General features: G+C 32.6%; 5 protein-coding genes across 6 annotated transcripts; 2 read left to right on the forward strand and 3 right to left on the reverse strand.

Annotated features, from left to right (window-relative positions):
* Window positions 1-975: 975 nt before the first annotated feature.
* LOAG_05314 (Pex2/Pex12 amino terminal region family protein) lies at window positions 976-4,459 on the reverse strand. The gene is made up of 8 exons (XM_020446812.1): window positions 4,315-4,459; window positions 3,750-3,858; window positions 3,349-3,452; window positions 2,627-2,719; window positions 2,033-2,220; window positions 1,677-1,845; window positions 1,464-1,541; window positions 976-1,284 (listed from the first exon to the last, which is right to left on the reverse strand). The coding sequence occupies exons 1-8, from the start codon at window positions 4,429-4,431 to the stop codon at window positions 1,177-1,179; spliced, it is 966 nt and encodes a 321-aa protein (XP_020302887.1). The 5' UTR covers window positions 4,432-4,459; the 3' UTR covers window positions 976-1,176.
* Window positions 4,460-5,198: 739 nt separating this feature from the next.
* LOAG_05315 (hypothetical protein) lies at window positions 5,199-9,218 on the reverse strand (the record flags this gene model as incomplete). The annotated part of the gene is made up of 11 exons (XM_020446813.1): window positions 5,199-5,390; window positions 5,534-5,692; window positions 6,110-6,203; window positions 6,303-6,387; window positions 6,658-6,747; window positions 7,019-7,133; window positions 7,229-7,338; window positions 7,591-7,769; window positions 8,268-8,340; window positions 8,602-8,680; window positions 9,039-9,218. The coding sequence occupies 11 exons, from the start codon at window positions 9,216-9,218 to the stop codon at window positions 5,199-5,201; spliced, it is 1,356 nt and encodes a 451-aa protein (XP_020302888.1).
* Window positions 9,219-10,400: 1,182 nt separating this feature from the next.
* LOAG_05316 lies at window positions 10,401-14,305 on the forward strand. 2 transcript variants are annotated; one of them, XM_020446814.1, is made up of 9 exons: window positions 10,401-10,504; window positions 11,193-11,392; window positions 11,825-12,048; window positions 12,355-12,462; window positions 12,656-12,824; window positions 12,961-13,141; window positions 13,356-13,557; window positions 13,740-13,871; window positions 14,099-14,305. In XM_020446814.1, the coding sequence occupies exons 1-9, from the start codon at window positions 10,418-10,420 to the stop codon at window positions 14,218-14,220; spliced, it is 1,425 nt and encodes a 474-aa protein (XP_020302889.1). In that variant the 5' UTR covers window positions 10,401-10,417; the 3' UTR covers window positions 14,221-14,305. The 2 variants fall into 2 exon arrangements, with proteins under 2 accessions (XP_020302889.1, XP_020305825.1); XM_020446815.1 differs by lacking the exons at window positions 10,401-10,504; window positions 11,193-11,392 and adding an exon at window positions 11,579-11,670.
* A 672-nt stretch (window positions 14,306-14,977) lies between these two features.
* On the reverse strand, window positions 14,978-15,485 carry LOAG_05317 (hypothetical protein; the record flags this gene model as incomplete). The annotated part of the gene is made up of 1 exon (XM_003140854.1): window positions 14,978-15,485. A coding segment is annotated over exon 1 (357 nt), but the record flags the coding sequence as incomplete, so codon positions are not given.
* A 375-nt stretch (window positions 15,486-15,860) lies between these two features.
* LOAG_05318 (histone deacetylase 1) lies at window positions 15,861-20,366 on the forward strand. Its single transcript, XM_020446816.1, has 12 exons — window positions 15,861-15,990; window positions 16,422-16,534; window positions 16,737-16,854; window positions 17,024-17,098; window positions 17,199-17,349; window positions 17,825-18,047; window positions 18,344-18,452; window positions 18,630-18,770; window positions 18,976-19,084; window positions 19,215-19,360; window positions 19,430-19,581; window positions 19,920-20,366. The coding sequence occupies exons 1-12, from the start codon at window positions 15,936-15,938 to the stop codon at window positions 19,923-19,925; spliced, it is 1,398 nt and encodes a 465-aa protein (XP_020302890.1). The 5' UTR covers window positions 15,861-15,935; the 3' UTR covers window positions 19,926-20,366.
* Window positions 20,367-21,070: the final 704 nt, after the last annotated feature.

The raw sequence follows: 21,070 nt of genomic DNA on the forward strand, positions 1-21,070 counted from the left end.
TTCATTATCACGAATGGAAAATCCATCTGATAAATCATCACTGTAAAGAAATGTTTATTTAAACTAATCACTGGGATCACTCACTGTTTTTAATTTAAAATTAAACCAATTAAAATTTTCAAATGAAAAATTTAAAAAGCGTTTGTTGTGCAGTAAAATGTTCGACAAAAATAATGGACAATGAGAAAAAAAAAGAATTTATTGTTAACTTTGGTTCAGAAACAGCTAAGCTAACAATCATTGGAAATTCTTTTTCTTTTTTGCAGTAATATCACAGCTGATGAATTAGTTGAGATTATCACAGTGTCTGTACATTTGTCGTCACACCTTACCCGCTGAATGATTTTAGGGAACATTATAGTCAGCTTTCCATTAAGTTTCTAGATTGATCCTTCAGGAAGAATGATACCATATACTGCTTCAATCCATCGCTATTAGATGATACCTGTTTTCAAACATCTTGTGTTCGAATCCCTTCGACAGGAAAAATTGAGTTGCGATGATTCGTCATCAAAAAAAAACCAAACATTAAAACTTTCGATTCTGTTGTCAGCATGATATATATTAATGCTTTTGCATTTATTGTCGTATCTGCCAATAGTTACCGAACAAAACTTCAGGTTAAAAAGGTTTAAACAGATTAAACATTTCACTTCAGAATTAATTTGAAAGATAGCACAAGTAAAAATCCATATTAAATTTTATTTTGAAATTACAAATGTATTGCGAACAGGAAACTTTCAAAGGATTTCAATTCAGTGTTGACTTTTGTTTCAAATCTGAACAATATTAAATTTAATTAAGATGGCATTCGACAAACATAAATTTTCACATCTTGAAATATTTTATATATAAAAACATTCCACTGTTTTCATATAAAAGCATGTCACTTCAGGATTAATTTGGAAAATAGCATAAGTGAAAATCTGTATTAATTTTCATTTTGAAACTACAACTATATTGAGATACAGAGAACCTTCAAACGATTTCAAGTCAAAGTTTTAAGTCAAAGCTGATACCACTTCTCCATTAAGTGATGATTATTGTTATGATCTCTTATTCTTAACCACTCTTAATCAAACGAAATGTGATGCCATTGATAACATTTATAACATAACTAATAAAAAAACCATTGGAATATATGAAGGATTCATGCTGAAGGGACAAGAATCTTGATTAAATCATCCACATCTGCTGGCAAACTCGTAACTGGACATTTCTTCTCTTGCTCCACATACGAATATATGCAACCATAACAAAAACATAACCAGAAACAGCAAGCACCTATTGTGAAAAATTTTTCAATACACTATCACCAATATAAAAATAAGAATAATTTAAACCTTCCCGCACCTGTCTTTGAATTCCGATATTATTTTGATAGTCACCACAAACGTTTATCCGTTTATCCGAATGATCAATACGAGAGATAATTTTTATCCATAAAAGCAAACAATACATACCGTATCATTAGTGCGCTGTCGTAAGCATAGGGGACATTTGTTCGTTTCCAGAAGTAACACAGAACTTTCTCGTAATTTCTAGAAAATCATATCTTATGGATACAGTGTTTTCATAAATATCACAAACATAAAGACCAATAATATCGATTGTTTTTTTTTTTATCATCAAAAATACGACTACATGATAAATTATATACATATATACATATATACCTTGTGAGGTGCTGGTGGAAATTTCCAGTTCCTTGTTCTCTGCTCCATTCGAAAATTCTCCCCAGTATCACTATTATAATAGAAATCCAAAAACTGGATAAAATAAAGGCCAAAAGTTATGCAACGAGTAAGAATGCTAGCTAAAATAGCTAATACCCGCCAAGATCTTCTGAAATATCATTCATTTATTCGTTACTATAGATCTAAAACTACAATAGAGGAATGAAGATTCATTGCTGCATCCATCGCTTTATCCAAAATCTAGGTAACTTATTTGTTCAAAAAACATATATATGAAGAATATATGTAGATATATGAAAAAAAATATGTATTTGACGATCAAGAATAAATCATACTTTTTGTTTTCTTCGCCGATATCAATTTGAGTGAATTTCACCAAATGTACATTTGCAAATTTCAGTTCCGGCGAATGTACATTACACAATGATAAAATATATGCAATTTTAAGAAGAAAAGCAAAGGTAGAGAATAATATTTTGATCCACGGATAGTAGTTGACGAGAATATGAATTAATGGAAGTTGCTGAAAAAGTTAAGGTAATTTATAATGTCACAAACGCATGCTTTTGATTGGTTATTTAATTTTCTTAAATAAAAGTAGAATTTTCAGGAAAAAAATTTTCTTGCAAAATAATTCAGGTAACACATTATCATTGGCAGGAGATTGTAGATGTTGCAAAGTGTGTTCCTGAACTAAAAGTTAACCGGGTCATGTAAAAGCATAGTTCAAATCAAAAGATGATAAACATATTTTTCAAGTCGACCAATATATTCACATATCTTTACACAGATAAATCGTATAAATCGAAAGAATGGGTTAGAAACTGCACGCGATTTTCGAGCGAAATATAATGGAAGGGATTTTAAAAACGAAGTGCAATTCTTTCATTTTTTTTATTTTTTGTCGATCCAAGTGGGAATATTCTTACCATAAAATTTACCCTTGAATTAGTTGTGGTCGTATATGTTGATAACAACAAATGAATTTTTTCCAATTTTTTCATGATATATGGCCATCCAACCTATAAAACAGTATTTTTGCCAGCTTTTTCTTCTCCGAAAATTGTCGAATTTAAGACAACGACACTTTAAAATGTTAAAAAAAAGAAAGAAATGAAGTCGCAATGAACTTGTTTTGTTTGACGTCCAATCAAAAATAATGTATTCCCTGATTAACAATTTTAACACATTCAATAGCTAAAGATTCAGAGAATTCAGAAGTTAAGTTGTTAGTAATTGTTGCTCTACTCAGTGTTACAAACACCACCATAATTTCAAACAAAATTTTGCCGGCGCTAGAAAGTACATCATAACATGTTGAAAAGAGAAATAATGAAATATATTATTTTATATTACAGAACTATAAGTCATGGAATATCTGCTATCTCATGTCACCATCTTTTTCCAGTATGCTGTAATGCTGTTGACACTTTAACAAAAAAGTCATAGGAAATATCAAATCCAATTTTGTATTAAAGCATTTTATGATAGTCAATCAAATGTAATGTTTTTTGTTCTTTCCTCTGCCTGAACTACGGTTAAATATTTCCTTATCTTCAGTTTACAACAATTTTTTAATGCAAATTCTAGGTTACTCAATTTATGGTGAAAGTTTACAAAATAATTCCGAAATTTTTCAAAAATAACTTACAAGCATGAATAAAGAACGTAGTTTTGGAAATCCTGTTGAGGCTGATTTGCATGTGCCATTAATTATGCGTTTCATTCCATAAAAATTTTCGGCAAGTGAACCTCCTGAATAACATTGAAACTAGGAGGAAATTCCTTGAATTTCCTACCGAAATGATTCAGAATTCTCGAATATTGGATTTAGACACATATAAATCCACTACAACTATTAACCTTATACAAACCATCCAAAGTTGTTAATTTACACTTCCTACCACTCCATACTTTGTTGCTCCTACTTGTTGAGATTTCCATAGTAGTTGAAATATTAGTTTCAACTGCATTCAAGAGATACTTAAGCATTAATTCATACACCTTTCTTTTATTTTCTCAGAGAAAATGTGTCAAATAAGAAAAACTAACCGTATTTTTTCAAATAGAAAGTTTGAAGAATCAAATCAGCAGTTAAATATATTTCATCGTACCATTTCCATAACAGCCTGTATCGCGAAGGATTGCGTTCATATAAATACTTTAAATATTTTAGTTTATTGAACGATGCTCACCTTTTACATTTAATTATTACATCAGAGAAACTCAAGAACTATCTGTGGATATATATAACAAGATTGATTAGTATAAACCATATATTGCATCTTCCTAAAGCGATCATCTCATAACAATAACCTGTTACTTGTTAGAACTAAAGATATGACCTTTTTTTTTGCAAATACTAATAAATGATATTAAAAAATACATAAAGTGTCACCAAGCTTCAATCAAAAATCAAACATATTTTTTTGCTACTGATAAAAGCCGAATGATTGATAACAAGATCATTTCACATTCATTTTAAATCCACAATTTCAATATTTCATTTCAATATCACGCTACCAATTCCTCTTAATTAGTGCTAATTAACTGACAAAAAATTTCTTCTTCGTGGTTTGTAAGAAATGAAAAATGAAAGAGGAAATAAGCACTGAACCTTTACAATATGACGAACGGCTTGTTGAATAGAAACTGATAGACTGTCTTGTGCGATCAATTCAAATATGGACGGCAATACATTAGCACCAATTTCACTTTTTTCGGCTTCAATCATCACTTTGGCACTGATAATGAAATTTTTCATTCAACTGATTTAAAATTGAATCAGTCTCCAGCAGTATAAAGCATAATTGCCAGCATAATTTCAGGCAACCTTCTGAGAATTTTAATCAAACAGTTACCTTCGATTCACACATTATTGGAGATCATTATGAAATCAATTTTAGCCAATACAGATGAAGTGAACATCTCGCTAAAGCGAATGGAACCAAGAAGGTATGATTAGTCATAATAGTAAAATGATTAAAATGATGAAAAAGATTTTTAAAAGTTGAATTTTATGCGTATTCGGGATAATTATATCATATAAACGATTGCTTACGTGATCTCAAAAACCTGATCATCATGTAATATACATAGTCCATGTAATATACATAGTGCCTATAGTAAAATAACAAATAAAATATCGTTCAAACACTGATAACCTGCTAAAAATTTAATAACAATATATTTCCCAGTACAGAAATAGAGTTACTGGTGGAAGAGACATTCGTATTACATCATTGTTGTTACTGCTTATCAGAGCCAGCAGTCTTTCCCATATGTTCAACTAATATTCAAACTCACTGATTACCAGTCACTTATTTCATCCATTCATATTGTACAAGGAAAACATAATGACAATAAAATATGCATGCAAAGTTAAAATGTCCAAATCTATAAACGTATTTGAAACAGTACTTTTTTTTTGAGACGCAAATCTGCAGCCAAGAAATACAGTGACGGAAGAGAGAAGGATCAAAAAATGTGAAGATTGAAATTTTAATGAGTTCTTTCAGGCCAATGAACAAAGAAATGTATTTCAAGGGGTAGTCCTTTACAGCCACAATCATGATAATAATTATTCTCCTGAAGATTCTGGAAACGAAAATTGACTTTTTCATCAAATGGTAATGGTACTGTAGCTGTTTCGATGCCTCTCTTGCCACGATAGATCTGAAGATCAGCATTCGACTGAAACAAGACCTTAACTTTTGGACGGAACTAGGTTAACCTGTGATGTTATTAACTGATTCATGAATAACTGTATAAGCAAAAATACATCGTTATATGAATGCTCATAATTTTTTGTTATTTTCATTCTAATGGGAACTCACCAGAAACTTCATCTCAGCCACATAAGAAGTATTAGGTGGCACAGTTACCGGTTTTTTGAAACTGGTTACAACAGACTTTACGTTATCACCTGTCACTTGAATGACAACAGTTTCTTTCGCAGTTTCACAATTTTTTCCATAGTTAGATTTCAAATTCAGCTGTAAAAATGAAACTTGGACTAAAAAACATCATCGTCAACTTAATTAGCATTTGAATATGACATGCAAAATTCGGTAGAGTGAGAGGTGACAAAAAAAAATGGTTTCAAAATATTGTTATAATTAACCAAATCTTGTTGCAACACTTGGATGTTAATATTAGGATACACAATACATCATGTCCATTCTACGACGTTAGAACATTGCTACTTAAGAGCAAACGTCAATCGGTCAAGCTAAATCAGATTATTTCAAGCCAAATTGGTTGGTCAATAGTTTTTAGTTCAGTTATAACTTCTGGAACACAGATATGTTTTGCAAAGTAACAAACCCGAACTCGCTTTAATCGAATTAAATTACTTCATGTAACGCGGCAATTTCCGACCTTATGTTGAAATGTAAAAAATCGTGTTAAACCTGAATTTCCACTGTAGCTTGCAAATCCTGTGCTTCACTCGATTTTATCATTATCCCAAAACCAATAACCAAAATTTCGCGATCTACTTCGAAACTAAAACCGAAGGAAACAATTTGGAAATAAAGAGTTTCTTTTGCTGAAGAGCCATGAAATTAAAATTAAATGAAATCAGTGGATTTCAACACACCAAACTTTGTTATTTGCGTGCTACACTGTTTATCGAATACAACAGGGAATGGTTTTACTACGTGCCGTGAACATCCGTTACACCTGAAATCTGAACAAGTCCTACATATATATATATATATATATATATACTGACAAAACTATTCTCAGTAGATTAAAAGATGGTCTCCACTCTCCGCAATTTTTTCAAAAGAAAGTTTTTATTAAAATAACATGTTTGTAAGACTTTTTCAATTCAAATTACTCAAAACTTCGACTATTTTCTGAGATCAAAAAATATATTAGACGCAAAAGTGAAGACCGTGATCCAAAATCTTAATGCATTACTGGATGTTTCCAGAAAAAAGTAAACAAGGAGAACCTGTTGGGTAGGAAATCGGCGGACGCGGAACAACGGTCAAGTGAAGAAACACCTGAGCAATTTCCTCACAGGTCAGTAGCGACGAGGATGCTGAAATACAAGGAAATAAGCTTTCAATTTTTGATTAATAAAGATTAGACTAGACCGAAGTTACGCTTGGGCTAAAAAATGATTATGGAAAATATGGAAAGCAAAAGCAAGTAAAAGAAAGTAAACAAAAGATTCTGGGATCAAATGAGGTAAATAAATAATCAATGAGTTTTAGCAGTAAAACAAGAGGAGCTTTACAATAGCAGCGGCCAGATCTCAAGATAAACGAAGGTCAAGTAAAGATGAAAGGGACAAAAGGAAAAAACTGCACCTGCTTCACCAAATTCAGAAATTGTCATCAAAGGGAATCGTATAAGTGAAAGTACTGGACCAAGAACTAGGCGTTGATTCGAAGGATTTACTTCTATTTCTCGTCGCTCACATTCCTAGAAAAAACATTCTTTGGAGAAGTATAGCACAAATTACTAGTATTAATTATTATTATTATTATTTTTTTTTGAGAAGTAGAACACAAACAAACCGCTTCACTCCAAGACTGTGCAGCCTTAAAAACAATAAGTTCACTAGTTGCATTCAACTCATTCCTCTTCAATACTGCTACAAGCGTATCACGATCAATATCTCGGAGCCCTGTAAAAACTCATTTCTACAACAGTACACGAATAGAAAAAATAACATTTATAAGAGGAAATTATTCAAAATCATCTGAAACGGTGAAAAAGTTACGTTATTTTAAAAAATTAGTTTGTTTATTGCATATTATTTGCTACTGCACAGAATATTTATTTTTAGTTCCTCGACAAAAACTTAAATTCATAATTTTTTTTCTTTTTTTTTGTAACACGACAGGAATGCTCTCATTTATCTTGGGAATCATATTACCTGGTGATTTCAGAACTTCATCCGTCTTTGTATCAATCACTAGCAAACACTGCTCTATCAGAGACGGTTCGTCGAAGAAACATGCCTGCGAAAACAGACAAAGTGCATTTGAAGGAGTCAAGCAAGATATTAAATGCTCAACACAAGCCGAAATGAGAGTCTTCACGTCATATTTTTTGCTGAAATAAGTATAGGACTGGAGTGATTTGCAACAGAGTATCGAAATATGGAAACAATTTTCGTATGGTAGTTGGTTATTATAGCATGACTCTCTGGTTCGCGAAAATCTTGATTCAGATGCCTACTATCAAGAAAATTTCGAAGATATGATATGCACACCGAAGATTGATTTGACATATATTTCATAAGACTGGCCAAGTTCAATTGAAAAAAAACTTCAGTCAAATAACAAAGAAGATAGTACCCTCAATCTATTATTGCTTACAAAGTCAGAATAACATGAACAATTATTTTAAAATAATTCCGTATACCAGCTGCATTTCCATAACATCTATAGTCTTATACCTATATTCGAACGGTCTCAGTGATTTAGTGATTTATCTAAATGCGTAACGAAATCAGTGTATTAAAATGTGGTTATTACCCGCGTAGAGCGTTTCCATCACATCATTGTCGTCCGACTCTATCTTATGCAAATCCAAGTAGAGGAAATTAACAAGAGTTGTAAAGGCGTGAGGAGTGACATCCGGACTACAACCGTCATTGGATTATCTCCATCTCCTGGTGTTTCTACAGAAAGAACTTGTAAATGGTGGTGAAATTTCAAACTGATAGTTGTACAAATAAGGAAATATCATCATTAATTACTTATATATGAGTAAATACCATTGTTAAGCATGACTAATAATACTCATATGCTTTTACCAAATACTAATTGCTGCATATGTTTTGAACTAACATTTTCGAAAGGAACTAATCCCCCCTCGTTTAACAGAGAAATATTTTCTTAGAAGAAAAATATTACTCCGTAAAATATAGAGCAATACTTACCCTGTGTCATTTTACCATAGAACATTGTCGCAAATACTTGCGAACCACAACCAAGAACAAGTTTGTGAGCTTTAATAGTCTGGAAGAAAAAAAAGCATGAAATCGGAATGGATTTATCTAATTTAATGAAGAATTCCAGTAATATAACCGATTACAACAGCGGGTGTAAAGTGAGCCAGAAATGTACCAAGAGAAAGGCATGCAAATTGGCCCAAATTCACTCTAAATCCAAATCAGCACAGTTATTTTTATTGCATTTACTTCTATCTAAACTTAAATGATCACCTTGCAATATGATATTGAATTCATTATTAGTATTAAAATAAAATTCGTCTTGTACTAATTTTCCACGCAATTGGAACTGCAAATTCATGATGCATTGATTTAGAAGATTTATTCAGAGAGAAAAAAAACAAATAAATAAATTGTTAATTAACTTTTTCCTCTATCCCAACGATAAATTCAACGTCGCAACCGATGCTTTCGTTACGAAACATTGTAAGTCGTTCAGCAAGTGTTATATTATAATCATTGATTATGCTATAATATGTATGATCTTGATCAGAATTGTCATGTTCATTATTGCCATGTTCAAGTAGCGCTGGAACATCAACCATACTTATCCTGAAAATAAAATCTAAGAAGTTCTACAATTTCATATTTTACTTGCCGTGACTCAAACACTCGATTCTGTCATCATTATGAATGAATCATTAAATTAAATAATGGGGAAAGTTAGATGCAATATGGGAAAGTCACACCATATAATAAGGTAATGCATCAAATCAACTGTAATGTATTCATCAAGAAAGAGGTATAGGGCATATCTATAATCGTTAGCTTCTTAATAGTTTTAGCTTTATTTGTCTTTTTTTTAATAAAAATAACAAGGTGCAAAGTATATCTAATTAAATCAGGCACAAAGTAATTAATTAATTGGCAATTAATTGATCACTTCATGCTTGAAACATAAAAGAGGAAATGGGACCATTACACCTCATGTTCTTATCATTAAATGATACAGTGGTGAATGAAAGATAAGAAAAGACGAGTAATTCAATAAATAAATAACTGACTAATTTTAGTTCACAGCAAAAAAAAATTTCAAGAAGTGCTGAGAAGAATGATTTTTTTATTTGATGGGTTTGGATTCTTTTTCGAAAACTACAAATCATACCAATTTTTTTCGATAATTAAATCCTTATCATCTCCGAATTCATCCTCACTCCTCTGTAAATAATCATATTATAATTACCCCTCAAACCAACCAACCATAACTTTCAAGACAAGTAACCGTTTGAAAATCCCGGAAAAAAGTTCCGGAAAATACCAAGATTTTGTGGCATTTGACGGATCGGACAAAGGTATAAGTTTGGGTATCACGAGTGTTTGTTGAATTGTTTTAGGTGCAGGCAGGTTTTTAATTTCGCTACTCATTTACTTTCGAGTTTTACTGCCAAAGTTGATTTATTATTTATTTTTCATCTCTTACTAATATAATCCGTGGTTTACTTTTAATTTTATATGATTTGTAATTTAAATTTTGCCTTTTGTTCAAGTCGAATTACTCTGATTTCGCTATTTACTTTTAACTTTGTTAAATTGTTGTAATGCTGAAAAAAAACAAAGGAAAGTTTAATTGGATGAGGCACTACCTTTTAATTTTCACTGAAAAACTTATCATCCTCTGGCTGATATACATCGTTCATTATTGCGCAACTTTAACGCGTTAATTATCCCGTCTAATTAAAAGTTTCGGAGAACCAAAGAAATCGGAATTGCTTCTTTATGTTTACTTCTTAAAGGGTTATTTGAAATGCCATCCTTTGATCAGGAGACTTCAACATCATCAACAATGAGTTTGATTTCTGCAGAGGAACACATTCTGAAACAATTAACCAAGGTCAGTTAACTGAAATGTTCGATTCTTTTATCCGAGTCAAATTTTACTGCTTGTATTTTGAATATAAATTCCGAATAGATTCAACGAATGGAAAGACTCGAGCGAAAGTACTTACTGCTTGTTCATTAGAAGATTAGAAAAAATTAGTCAAACGATTTCTTCTGTTATGACAAGTTTGGAAAAGTCATTTTTGAATGTATAACAAGTAAAATTATGCTTAAGAGTAATATGAGTAGTTCATTTGTTTCGTTCCTCCGCCAATTGATTTGAATTATTCCAAAGTTGTTTTAACTGGCCGAATAAACATTTCGAATATACTATAAGACTTGATATGTCGATAAGGATAAAGAGAAAAATGAACTATTGTTAACCTGATTAAAAAGTTTATTTCCCGAGTGATTACAATACAGGCATAAGAATGTGTCACTTTAGTTGTTTAGACATGCTGTAATGTACTGTCACACATTTCAGTAAAGTACTGATGATACTCGTTTGAGTCCTATTAATATGTAGGAAGCTATAGAATAATATATAGAGTAATACGTTTCACATATTTAGGCTATTTGAAATTTTTAATAATAAAGCTGTACCTCAAAATCCATAAGTTAATGATGAGCAGTCTGAAATTGATATGCATATACCAGTCGTCTTGCAAAAAGTGTTATTTATAAGAAGAATGGATTTTCAGGATATGGACAGTACCAAGTTAAGGATATTTTTCGACATTGATTCGACAGTATCATGGATTAGTAATCATGGTTATCGTCGAGTTGCCTTGCAATTTCCCGATTATTTTCTGTCTCTCTCTGCCGATATTGCTACTCTCCTAGAGAGGGAGTGTAACGATAATGCAAAAACATATATTTTAGCCGATACAACATATCGAAGGTACGTATTGCTCAAAAAGTTTAAAGATAGAATCTTAAATTTGAGCTCGTAGACGACAGATGTAATAGGTAAAGAATGCAGAAGTAGATTCTATTCAGCTAGTTTTTTTTTCTTTTTTTCTGACAGAAGTTATTTTTAGAGCATCACAAGTTGAATTGGGACACGACTCATTATAATAGATTAAAGCAAGATTAGCATATTTTCTTTCGTTGGCAAAGTTTCTAGAAATGCTCTAGGCAGCGCTTGCACCGGAAGCCTGCTATTGACTGGAAAAAATAGTGAGCTACTTTTGAATCGTTAAATTGATATCCATCTTTTAAGCATTCTTTTTTTAAATTCATTTTAATTAAGCGAGTCAATTGTTATAAATATTTTTACTCAATCTTTGCAGATTTTACTTTACTTTTATTTATGATTTTATAAAAATTGCAGCTGTTGTGTAGATTTGATAGCAGCAGAGCAATGTGGTGCTGACTGCATCATTCATTATGGAGATTCGTGTATGAGTGAAACCGTAAATCGCATTCCCACCCGATTTGTTTTCGGTAATGTGAGTATCGATTGGAGAAAGTTAGAAGAAGCAGTGCATGAATATAAAGATCAATTTGAACCGAACTGTTGCCTTTTGTTCGATGCAATTTATGCAAATAGCTCAGGTTCATTTCAGTAATTTTCTGTCTGAAATTCATATATTCTGAAAATAGCAAATCATTTGTTTTCTAGAGTGAAATAAAGTTCAACCTTCCGAAACCAAGAAAATATCCAATACATTCATGCATGGTGGGAGAACACCAGATGCACGGAACTTCTGAAGAAAAAGATTCTTTTTTTTTGGAAAATAAATAAGCAAAGATATCTTTCTTAACAATGATATTTGCATTTAAAATGTCATTGTTAAGAAGGTTACAAAGAGGTAGTTATTTTTGTTTGAAAACGCGCTGGACTGTAAAGTTTTGTTTAAGATACTCTGTTCGATGTATTGAGCAAATTCTCCGGTATGGAATCGTTATTCAACTGCAAACTCCTTGATCAATCCAGTAATTCCAAGCACAGTCAGCCTTCTACTTCCAGTAATATATTTTGTCATCTGCTTGCTTTCATTTTCTTCTCTCCTTTTTTTGACCAAATTCCAATTTTGAAAGGCATGGAAACATGACATTTAATATACCGAAGCCATATTGTATATTGTATAGTTCTGGTGATTTTCAAGAATTACTCTTTTTTTGGGAAAGCATTTTTATTTTGTTCCTCACTTTATTTTAGGTGTGGATTGTTGTTTAGGACGTGTGTCACCGAGAGAAAAACAGAATATGACACTTTTGTTCATTGGTGAAACAGGCAGTCCACTGTTGCCTCTTTGGTTGATGACCAATTTAAGCTGTATCAATGTTTTTACATTTTCTCCCATCACTCTCAAGTACTCATTTGAGAGGTAAATCGGTTTTCATTTCATATGATAGTTGATGTTCAGCTGACATCGAGATACCTTAACTTTGTTGGTTCAAGGTTTAAGATTTAAGGTTTATCAATAACGAAATGATTAGTTAAATAGGTAAATCGAGTTCCAGAACTCCAGCCACTCGGCTTCTAAAAAAACGTTTGTTTTTAATCGAAAAATTGCGAGATGCTCAAACTGTTGGTATTGTGATCAATACACTAGATCTGGTTGGATATAAAGAAGCTGTGGAACGGGCCAGGAAACTATGTAAAGTTGCAGGCAAAAAGAGTTATACTCTAGCAGTTGGCAAGGTAAAATCAAGTTTCAAAGTTCACGCAGTGTTTGAAAAAGTCACTTGGAATTATTCTTTATGCAATTGTCATATTTCAATTGTCATATTTTATTATTCCCTCAGTATTTTTTTGGGATCAGTACGAAAAGTAAAATACATACTTTTTCTGAAACTTCTTTGAAGTTTGGTATAGTTCTAGCTGAGCATTCTATAGCGATTTATTATTGTTTCAGATTAACGTGCCAAAACTTTCCAACTTTGCCAATGATATTGAAGCGTTCATTGTTCTTTCTTGCCCATATGGCATTATCTTGGACGTCTCCGACTTTTATCGTCCAGTTTTAAGTCTTTTCGAAGCAGAAGCCGCGTTGAATCCACAATGTAGATGGTCAGCGGGTGATGGATGGGCGGCAGAATTCAAAAATTTCCTGCATGGTAATAATTTTATAATTTCTAAATTGAAGATACTTAAATTGCCATTAGGCGATTATATTGATTTTACGTTTCTTGTCCTTCTATTTCAGTTGGTCAAACTATCAGTATACTTTTATTGTATGACTTGATGAGAGCTGTACATGCAATATTGTTATTGTGATATTATATATCATTGTTTTTAGATGAAATAGGCAGTGAAACTGAGATGAAATCAGATTTGAGCTTAATCACAGGTAGAATGCGCATTACGGGTGTCGAAGATAATGATAGCAATGGTATAAATTCGTGTAATGCCTTAACTACTTATGCAGCTGGTAAGCATTCAGTTTTCGGACTGAGGTATTTGAAATTTTTTGAATTGATGTCTTGTCTACAAAAATTGGATGCATTATGAAGCAATGTGCATGAAAGAGAAGAGGGAAACTTTGTTGCTTTCCGGTTATTCTCCACTGCAGTGATGGTAGGATTGTTTTTCGATTAAATAAATGGTTTTAACAGTAGCTAGAAGAATTTTTACTTCAGTATACTTAAAATATTGCAGGTGATTACTTTTCGCAAAGAACATGGAAAGGACTTGATGATGGATATACTAGTGAAAGTGTTAGTGTACGAGAAGGCCGATCAGGTGTCGCTTCAAAGTACAATTCTGAACCATTTGTGTGATGCTTTTTGTGATGTGTTGTTGCATTTTTGAGATGGTCGCATTTCTTTTGCTTATCAATTATCATACATTGCGTTAATAAAAAAGTCTTAATTAAAAAAGTTCCAGTCTTTCCATGTATGTGACAGGAAGGATTCTTTTTGACATTAGATATTCAGTATAGAATATCACTACATTTTATGGCAACGATACAGCAGGCAAAGCAATAAGGTTAAAAATCGATTGTCAAAAAATTCTGTTACTGACACAATTCAGCATTAATATCTGAGATCATTTTCATGAGCAACACAAAAAGTCCAATTATGGAGAGTGGAAGTGAATAATTTGTTTCATACTTTGAGAGATAATATTTGTAAGAGTAAAATTTTCACCATCATATTATACTCCCATAACAGAGATTAATCTTTGTTCTTTCTTATCTTAATCTTTGTTCTTCAACATATGCAAATAGAAGAGTGTTTGTATATGAATGAAACCATTTCTCTGTATTTTTGCAATATTTAATAGACTACTTTTAATATATATGTTGCATTTTATTGTGATCTTATTCCTGCTAATTTATGGGAATGGGAATTTTATGAATGACAAAGAGATGATTGTTAAATGCTTGGAATAGGATTTGAGGATTGTCATTAAACGGGTCTAACTGATCTGTGAAGGGAAGTTTCAGTTTTATTTTTTTTTTTTGAAAGGAAGTTACATCTAATGAGGGTAGCACGACACAAAGGAATATGAAAGATAAGAGCAATTGGAGAGAGGAAGAGAAAGGAGACATCTTGGAACGGAGATGACAGCCAGGTCAGGAAAAGTGACAGGTGTGGTGGGTTTGTGTGCCTGTATGGGTGTGTATGTGTGCGTGCATACATGTGTGTATGCGTGTCTGTGTGTGTGAGTGAGGGTGTACGTATACATATGTGTATGTACATGTATGTGTGTATGTGTGCGTGTGTGTTTACATGTATGTGTGTATGTATATGTGTATGTGAGGGTGGGTGTGTACATATGTGTATGTGTATACGTGTGGGTGTGTGTGTACATGTATGTGAGTACGAATGGGTGTGTACGTATGTGTATATACATGTGTATGTGTATGTATGTATGTTTGTGCATATACATATATGTAGATGGGCATTGCGTGCATGCTATGAGTGATGACCTTTTACCATTTTTGTTAAATTGTTAAAGTATAAATATGCTATGAGTGGTATATTTTAGCTGCATAAAGACTCCTCCCATTGCTTTCCAGATTGCATCTTGCATCCTGCACCTTGCATCTTGCATACTACATCCTGCATCCTGGACTCTGCACGTTGCATCCTGCATCCTGTACCTTGCATCCTGCATCCTGCACCCTACATCCTGCATTTTGCATCTCGACATATAAATCTTTTAGGTTGAGAATTCCGTGTAGTTTTGATGCACATAAGTAATACTCATCCATCATGATGTGTTTTACACGACATAACACTTCTCACATGACGTTATATAGCAGTCTCATTTTTTTGCGTGCGTGTGATTTGCACGTGATTCTCAGTAACATTTCAAACGATTGTTTCCATCTTTGTTTACATCATCGCTTATTTACCTTTTCTTCCGTTACATATTGGTGATCATTTTACTTCATTTGACAATAAATTCTATCTTTAGATCACGAAATAACAAAAATTCCGTGGAAAAGTAGACCGAAACAACATTATCGTACTCTTCATTATACAGTATGCCGATGTCAGTACAAGATCACAGTAAACGTCGTGTTGCTTATTACTATGATGGTATAAAATTTTTGCTCATTTTTTACTTTTCCAACCGTTAGTTATAAGAATTTAAGTGTCTTTTTTAAAACTATTTCTGCGCGATTTCTTTTGATTTGCCTGTTACTTTCGAATGTTGTTTTTTTTCTCTTTTTTCTTTTGACTTTCTGAATCTCACAAAGTGCAGAGATTCTTTTTGAAGGCTGAATGGAAACATTAATACGAAAACAATTGTTTTATAATTTTATCGATAACAGTAATATGTTCACTTTGCATCCCTGCTAACGTTGGAATTGGTTTATTATAAATTACTGATCGATTTCTGAGTACTAAATATGGTTACATATAGGAGGATAACCCGACTTTATTATCCTTTAATTCCATTTGAAGAATTTATCTGAGGTTTTTTGTTTAATTTGTTCAATATATAAAATCGTATTGTACTGTTGCAGCGAACGTTGGAAATTATTATTATGGACAAGGTCATGTGATGAAGCCTCATCGTATTCGAATGACTCATCATCTTTTACTCAATTACGGTATCTACAGAAATCTGGAAGTTTATGTACGCATAACTTTCTTTTTTAAAAAATCACCAGTGATACGAATAAGATTAGGAAGATAATGTGTGTTTAATTCCTCTTAAGAAGAGGTGGAGATTGTGAGATTATTAGGTTCGGGCTTAAGAAATGGATAAAAAGTGTAAAGTTATTCAGTTATACTTACAAGAGCTTCCGGATTATTATTTTTAGCTACCGTATTTTTAGCGCCCATTTCCAGCAACATTTGAAGAGATGACACGATTTCATACAAATGAATACATGATGTTTTTGCGAACGGCTACACCGGATAACTTGAAACAGTTCAATAAACAAATGTTGAAATGTAATATTCCTCATATTGTTTGATTTGCACTGTTATTGTTGTTTTGGAGTTGTTTTATAACAGGAAACTTTGGATTGTAAGAGTTAATCTTGGAAGATCAATCCTAGTTAGAATGTACCATATGCAAAAATGTTTTCTCCCTTTTAAAAATAAATTAGTTCTTTTTCAGTCAATGTTGGTGAAGATTGTCCAGTTTTCGATGGCTTATTTGAGTTTTGTCAGCTCTCTTGTGGTGGTTCTTTAGGTATGTCATACTATCCGAATTAAAAGCCTTATTCAATGAAAATATGTGGATTCACAGATTGAATCTTTCATGTTGTTCGCTAACTTCAATATCTTTATAGCAGCTGCAGTAAAGCTAAACAAACGGAAAGCCGATATAGCAATAAACTGGATGGGTGGTTTGCATCATGCAAAAAAGAGTGAAGCCAGTGGCTTTTGTTACACAAATGATATTGTCCTGGGCATTCTTGAACTTCTCAAATATCACAAAAGGTAAACGTTTGGAAGATTTTTTTTTTTACTAAAACTGATCTATCATTTTCATTCATAATTTATATGTTAGGACCTATCTCAAATTTCACCATGTTACTGAAACTTCATTATTTTCCTGAACAGTACTTATCAGGCCAGTTAGAAAGAAAAACATCACTTGCAGTTAGAATTTATCATTTCTGTACTCTAATTGCTGTAACATAGCTGCTGAAATTTGGGAATGTTTTGAAATGAAAAGAAAATGTTGATTGTCTGAGTTATACTATTCCAAAAAGCCGTACAAAAAGCATGTGCGGTTGAGTTCTATTGTTAATAATGGCAAAAAAGAAAGAAAGCTCGATGGTAGGAAAATGCGCAGTGGCATGTTGTAATGTGAAGAGAGGCTTGATATACTGAAAAACCCATTCTTCATTAGGTAAAAGATTACATGCTATCATTCATTCTATATCCGATTTTAAAAATCTGTTGGTTTTAGAGTACTTTACGTTGACATTGATGTGCATCATGGTGATGGTGTTGAAGAGGCTTTCTATACTACGGATCGAGTGATGACGTGTTCTTTTCATAAATATGGTGATTTTTTCCCAGGGACGGGAGAGTTGAAAGATATCGGTGCTGGAAGAGGGAAATATTATGCAGTTAATGTACCTTTGAGAGATGGTATCACTGATGAGTCGTATCAGAGCATCTTTGTTCCGGTAAATTTCATTCACTTCATATCAGAGAACATTGCAGCATGTAATACCTACCTGATCGGGACATATAATGGAAGTTTTCTGTCTGTTCAGCTCTAGAATACTGCTATAAACTAAAGGGAGGGAGGGGAGAAGGGTTTTTGTTAAATCACTTAAAAATCATACCTGAACTAAGAACCAAGCAGGTATTCATAACTCTTCATAAATTGAATTCTGTCTTTTCAAATGTCGCAGACTTGATGAGTCAGCTGCAATCATTTTTGATTATACATTTATTAGTTAATCTTTTTGTGTTAAAGGTCATGGAGAGAGTTATGGAAACATTCCAGCCGTGTGCTGTAGTTTTGCAGAACGGAGCTGATTCTTTGAATGGCGATCGCTTAGGCACTTTTAATCTTACTTTAAGAGGTAATATATTTTTTGAAGCGTAGGATTCATGTTAATATTAAGTTTCCCTGCATCCCAGCTTCATTTTTCATTTTTTCTGGAAGAGCACTTTACATTTACTTATCTCTATGAAGCAAATTACGTTTTTTTTTTTTTTTTTTTAATCCACAATACATTTCGATGGAACTCTTTATTCAGGTCATGGTGCTTGTGCCCGATTCTTCCGGGAGCGACACATTCCGCTAATGATGTTGGGTGGCGGTGGCTACACGCCAAGAAATGTGGCTCGGTGCTGGACTTACGAGACTTCAATTGCTGTTGATATGGAAGTCTCTGATGGTGTGTTGATGTTTAGTTATCGAAGTTTTTGATGCGAGTCTTATACTTAAATTCCGAAATCCGGTGATCCATATTAAATCAGAAGGATAGCGTTAATAATTACGAATTATCTGTCCTGATTTTCCACCATTTTATATTAATAAAACCTACTGTGGCGAAATAAGTATAATTCAGTTCCTTAGGTGAACTAGTTGAAGTTTTACAGATCTTCCGTATAACGATTATTTCGAATATTTCGGACCGCATTATCGACTTCATATCGATCCCTCAAATGCTAATAATGAGAACACCCCTGAATTCCTAAAGAAGATTCAGTAAGTTTACGGTAACTGAGAATGTTATCGAACATTTTTGTGCCGTTCTGAGCAAAATATTTCACTGGGATGATAGTTCTACAAGCTTCGAGCATGCTTCATCCTCAATATATAAAAAAAAATGTTTAAGAGAAGGAGTAATGGAGAACTTGCGACATTTACCACATGTTCCAAGTGTGCAAATGCAGCCGATCGGTGATGAATCTTTTACCGAAAAATGTCTTAATGCCGAAGAAGCTGATCGTGACAATGCTAATCCGGATGTCCGGCAACACCGTAAGATGACTTTCACAGTATAAAGGCCTACATTTTATGCTAGATGATGACATCTGGAAGCTATTTTAGACACTGTGTTGGATGCGTCTATTGAAGACCAGGGCGAATTCTACGATAATGAGAAAGAAGGAGGTGATATAAGAAATGAACAGTCTTTCAAACGTTCCGGATCAGAAACTGAGACTTGCGATGCTGAAGTAGCAAAGAAGCCAAAAATGGAGGTATGTTTATCTTTGACATATTTAGTATTTAATTTTTGTCCTCTGAGATGATGCAGAATTACTGTCATGGAAGTAAGGCGATCTGTGCTATCATGTACAGTATTTATTTCGGTTATCTAACGTTGAGATATCTATTTGTTGTTTGAAAATTCTGATTGCTGTCAAGTATCTTGCGGTGTGCAGAGTTGAATTTTTCATAAATACTATGACAAATAAATGGGAGACCAGAACGACCGTTATTAGGAGTAAGCGAAACTTAAGCAAGTTAAGATTATGCCATGAAATTATCATTATTATTTTGTATAGCTCAGGACTTTTACTGATATGTTTTATTTCAGGGATAAAACAGTATCGTAACTTATTCGGAATGAAAATTCGTGGTTCAGGACTCCATGATGGAACACTGTAAAATTCCATTCACATTTTCGATTATCAGAAGTTTGGAATCATGATTTTCGTAACTTCTGGGCTGATCTCAGTTTTTTAGAGTTTCTTGATTTATCTATTTTTATGAAATTTACATTTTCAGTAGTGTGGTTTTAGGTCCGTTCAAGTGATTGTGTTTTTTTTTCTTTTGCTTGTAGAGATGGTAAATTGATTGGTTTATTTTGCAAGTTATTACATTTTTTGTCATGTGTAACTCCAAGTTTTTCCGTTTTTTACATTATTCATGAATTTTTATTCATGAATTAGAGCAGCAAACGCTCGCCCAAACATATATAATATCGTTGTTTCTATTTTCCAAGGAAAGATATTACTCATGAATCAAATTAAAAAGAAGAAGGGCAGGATAAGATCGAAAATTATGAATGTCTACTTAGCTGAAAGCGAATTAGCTGTGATTCAGTTGAGTTCCCAACATTTCCGTTTTTCTTCGGTAGCATTTTGCAGCATGTTAGCATACCTCATTTTATGCTAATGATTGTTAACAAAAGGTCTTGTTTCAAATTTCCTATGTTCTTTTAAAACTTAACTTCTGCTGTTACTAAATTCATTGTATTGAAAACAAACGTTGTTAATCCTAATACAGTAAACAATTCATTCTGGAAATGGGATTTGCATTTTTTTTGTTTGCAAACATATATTGCATTTACAATAACTGCAATGCTCATGATAAGCATACGATTATATTTTGATTATTGTCGCTCATCACATTGTTTATGATTGAACAAATACGTGTATAATTGAAGCAGGGACATATCGAAAATTTCGTTTGCTGCAACATCATTGTCAAAATTTATTTCCTAGATTTTGTTGACTGATATGTGATTTTTCAGAATCACGTCAAAAAGTTTTATCCTTTTTGCACTTTTTTTTTCTTTCTGGAGACAATTCATGTACGGAAATCTTGTGAACTTAATGTCATATTCATTTGATAATTGAAATGAATGAAAGGAAAAAGCAATTTTTGGTGTGGCAGAAGGTTATATATATATATATATATATATATATATATATATATATATATATATATAATATATATATATAT

This window comes from Loa loa (genome assembly GCF_000183805.2).
Source record: "Loa loa unplaced genomic scaffold supercont3.134, whole genome shotgun sequence".
NCBI classification, from domain to species: Eukaryota; Metazoa; Nematoda; class Chromadorea; order Rhabditida; family Onchocercidae; genus Loa; species Loa loa.